The 4207-nt window shown below is 60.5% G+C and overlaps 1 protein-coding gene across 1 annotated transcript in view; it reads left to right on the top strand.

Moving 5' to 3' along the window:
- LOC104616550 (serine/threonine-protein phosphatase 5-like) overlaps positions 1-4207 on the top strand; it is a gene marked incomplete at both ends in the record, with an annotated part of 5273 nt that overhangs the window by 415 nt on the left and 651 nt on the right. The window contains 9 exon segments of the mRNA XM_010281594.1: positions 911-1058; positions 2010-2131; positions 2241-2306; positions 2406-2504; positions 2651-2756; positions 3246-3388; positions 3785-3872; positions 4018-4058; positions 4165-4206. Of these exon segments, the coding sequence (XP_010279896.1) occupies positions 911-1058; positions 2010-2131; positions 2241-2306; positions 2406-2504; positions 2651-2756; positions 3246-3388; positions 3785-3872; positions 4018-4058; positions 4165-4206 (855 nt within the window).

Genomic DNA, 4207 nt, shown 5'->3' on the forward strand with positions numbered 1-4207 from the left:
TTGATGTCAATGTGTGCCCCCACCCTGAAATCAAGGGAGGCTTTGGGGACCCCCTCACCACCTCCTGGTGTCAGAGTGTCCCCTCAGACATTGGGGCAGGCCTGGGGACCCCCTTGTCCCATCCCTAATGTCAGCATGTCCCTTAGAGCTGAAAGGGGGACGCTTGGGGATGTCCTTGTGTCCATCCCCCCACAGTTCCCTAGAACTGGGGGAGACTTTGGGGACCTACTTGTTCCCCTCCCTGTTGTCAGCACATGTTCTCAGAGCTGGGGGAGGCTTTTGGGGACCCTCTTCCCCTCACCAATGTCAGCATGTCCCTTTAGAGCTGGGGGAAGACCCTTGGGGACCCTTTTGTCACCCCCTCAGCATCATCAGGTCCCCTAGGGCTATGGGGACACTTGAGGATCCCCTGATGTTCCCCTGACTAGTTTCAGGATGTCCCCCAGAGCTGCGGGGACCCTTGGGGACCCCCTTGCTCCCCACTCCGAGGGTGAGCATATCCCCTGGAGCTGTGGGTATACTTGGGGACCCCATTGTCCCACCACCCACATGCCCCAGTGCTGAGGGACTCTTGGGGTCTCCCCGGTTCCTCTCAGCATCAGTACATCCTCTGGAACTGAGGGACCCTTCGGGACACTGTTGTCCGCCCAGACTCATACCAGCACATTGCTGAAAGCTTGGGGGACCTTTGGGGACCCGCTGTCCCCCAGCATGTCAGTACATGCCACAGAGCTGTGGAGACACTTGGGGACCCCCGTGTCCCTCCCAGCATCAGCACAGCCCTCACATCCAAGGGTACCTCTGTCCCTCCCTGTCACCTCTCAGAGACACCCCAGGGCAGTGGGGTGCTGGAGCCTGTGGGGTGCCAGGGGTGTGTCCCCATCCCCTGATGTGTGTGTCTCCCCACCAGGTGGTGAAGGTGAGGCCCAATGACAAGGACGCCAAGCTGAAGTACCAGGAGTGTCACAAGATCGTCAAGCAGAAGGCCTTCGAGCGGGCAATCGCCAGCGACGAGCACAAGCGCTCTGTCGTCGACTCCCTTGACATCGAGAGCATGAGTGAGCCCCCCCTGCTCCTTGTGCCCCCCAAAAATGAAGGCAATCCTTTCTCCACAGGCAGGGCAGAAGGAGGAGGGGGCCATGAGAGTCCCCAGTAAAGGTTCAGGATCACCTCTGGGGTTCCTGTGGGGGGCTTGGAGGTCACTGTGAGGGACTCGGGGAGGCCTTGAGGGTCTTCATCAAAGGCTCAAGGTCCCTTGGGAGGATCCTGGGGGTCTCTGGGTGTCTCATGAGAGTCTTGAAGGTCTCAGTAAAGATTTTTTTTGGGGTGAACATGAGGGCTGTGAGAGTCTTAGGGGGACCACAAGTATCCCCAGCAAAGGCTCAGGGTCGCCATGGGGGTCTTGAGGGACTGTGAGAGTCTTGGGGCCCCTTTGAGAGCCCTCAGTGGAGCCTCAGGGTCCCTGGGGGGGTTCATGAGGGTCTCTGTGAGGATCCCTGACAAAACCTCAGAGTCACTTGGATGGGTCTCGGGCACCTTGGGGTCCCAGCAGAGGTTCTGGGTCACAACAACAGCCTTGAGAAGCTGTGGGGGTCTCCTGGAGGGTCTTAGGTGACCATGGGGTCCCCATGAGAGTCCCAAGCAGAGACTTAGGTTACCCAGAAGGGTCCCCAGGATCTCAGGATCCCCACAGGGGTCTCAGACTACCCATGAAGGTCCCCAGCAGAGGCCTGGGGTCACCACGAGGGTCCCCATGAGGATCTTCACATCCCCATGAGGGTCTTGGGGTCCCTATGAGGGCACCTTGGAGTGCACCATGAAGGTGCCCAGCAGAGCTTTGGGATCCCCATGAGGGTCCCCAGCCAAGGCTCAGCATCCCCAGAAGGCTACCAGGGTTTGTCAGGGGCTGCAAGCTTGCGGGGAAGGACAGCAGGGGCATGATGGCCCTTCAGGGACTTGTCCCTGCTGTCCCCTGGTGTCATCGGCCGCCGGGGGGGTTGGATTTGCAGCCATCGAGGACGAGTACAGCGGCCCCAAGCTGGATGGTGGCAAGGTGACATTGGGTTTCATGAAGGAGCTGATGCAGTGGTACAAGGAGCAGAAGAAACTCCACAGAAAATGTGCTTATCAGGTACGCTGGGTCCCCCAGACTCCCCCCAGTCCCCTGCTGGGCTCTGCCCTTTTCCCACGTGCCACACGTCCCCCTGCTTGTCACCTCTGCTGATCCTTTGTCCTGGCAGATCCTGGTACAGGTGAAGGAGGTGCTGGCCAAGCTCCCCACGTTAGTAGAAACGACATTGAAGGAGGTGAGTGCCCCTCACTGGGTGCCAGTGCTGCTGGGAGGGCGGGGCGGGGTGTGAAGTCCCCAGGCAGTGACACTCCATCTTGGCTTATCCCAAATGCAGACAGAGAAGGTGACAGTGTGCGGGGACACCCATGGGCAGTACTACGACCTGCTCAACATCTTTGAGCTCAACGGGCTGCCCTCCGAGTCGAACCCTTACGTATCCCGCAGGAGGGAATGGGGTTGAACTGCCCCCACCCTGGGGTCTCACCGGGATCAGTCCCACCCCTGTGGTGGGGACAGGCATGGGGATGGGTGGCACGAGGGGATGGGAACCTGGGGAGCGTTTTCCTGAACTGTCTGCAGATATTCAACGGGGACTTTGTGGACCGTGGATCCTTCTCGGTCGAGGTCATTCTCACGCTCTTCGGCTTCAAACTCCTCTACCCTGATCACTTGCACCTGCTCCGAGGTAATGCAGCTGCTGCGGGTGACGAGTCCTTGTCTCCCCGACCTGGATTGTCAGGCCATGTCTCCTGACCCCAGTTGTGGGGTCTCGTCCAATGCCTGTGTCCCCTCTTCCCAAGTGTAGGACCAGCCCATGGGGCCACATCCTGTGTCCCCTGTCCCCTGCTGTAGGGCCCTGTCCTGGGTCATGGTGCCATGTCCCCAGTTGGGGGGCATGTCCCCAATCTCTGGGCCTGGCGTTGAACCATGGGGCTGTGTCACATGTTCTTGGACCTTGTGCCGTGTCCCCCATGCTGGGTCATGGGGTGTCGTTCCCAGCCCCATGTTCCCCCGTACTTGGGCCCCACTCCATGTCCTTGGTGGGGAGTCTCATCTGTTGTCCCCCATCCTGGATTGCAGAGCCTCGTTCCCTGCCCATCTCATGTGCTCAGGGCTGAGCTGTGGGGCTTTGCCCCATGTCCCCGGGCCTGGCAATGCCACTGCATCCCCACAGGGAACCATGAGACAGACAACATGAACCAGATCTATGGTTTCGAGGGGGAGGTGAAGGCCAAGTACACAGCGCAGATGTTCGCCCTCTTCAGCGAGGTCTTCGAGTGGCTGCCGCTGGCCCAGTGCATCAATGGCAAAGTGCTGGTGAGGGGACACTGCGTCCATCCCCCCAGCCCCTGGGATGTCCCTGTGCAGGGGGGATTGCTTGTGAGCTCCTTGTTGGGTGGGGGGTCCCCGCCATCCCCATGGAGTTGGGGTGATCGCCCTCCCTGGTGGTTTTTGGGTGGGGGGTCACCACCATCCCTGTCCCCAGTGAGTCATGATGGTCCCTGTCCCTGATGGGGTTTGGTGGGTAGGTTCCTGCCCTCCATGTCCCCAGGATCTTGGGGATGCTTCCTGTTGCAAGTGTGGCGTCCCTGCTCTCCCCAGGGCCTTAGGGTCCCTTCCTTCCTCACCCCTGGGCTTGGTCCCCACCAGGGTTAGGATGGGGACGTCCCTGCTATCCCCATTGTCCCTGTACCAACGTGGCTTCTGTCCCAGATCATGCACGGGGGTCTCTTCAGCGAGGATGGCGTCACCCTCGATGACATCCGGAAGATTGAGAGGAACCGGCAGCCCCCAGACTCAGGTGGGAGATGGACCCTGAGAGGTGCCCCGTGTCCGTTCCCCCCGGCCCCGTGGTGTCCCTAGCATCTCTGAGGGGCCAAGACATCCCCCCCCAAGTCCCACCTGGGGCGGACAGGGGACCCTGATCCCCTCTGCTTCCCTGACAGGTCCCATGTGTGACCTGCTCTGGTCTGACCCACAGCCCCAGGTGAGTTGAACCCCGGTGGTTGGTCCCCAATGTACCCCTGCTCCTGCCTTGGAGATAGCCACCGACGTGTCCCTCTGGGGTCCTGGTGACACTGACCTTCCCACAGAACGGCCGCTCCATCAGCAAGCGTGGGGTCAGCTGCCAGTTTG

The sequence above is a fragment of the Phaethon lepturus genome, unplaced genomic scaffold (assembly GCF_000687285.1).
Source record: "Phaethon lepturus isolate BGI_N335 unplaced genomic scaffold, ASM68728v1 scaffold28012, whole genome shotgun sequence".
Taxonomy (NCBI): domain Eukaryota; kingdom Metazoa; phylum Chordata; class Aves; order Phaethontiformes; family Phaethontidae; genus Phaethon; species Phaethon lepturus.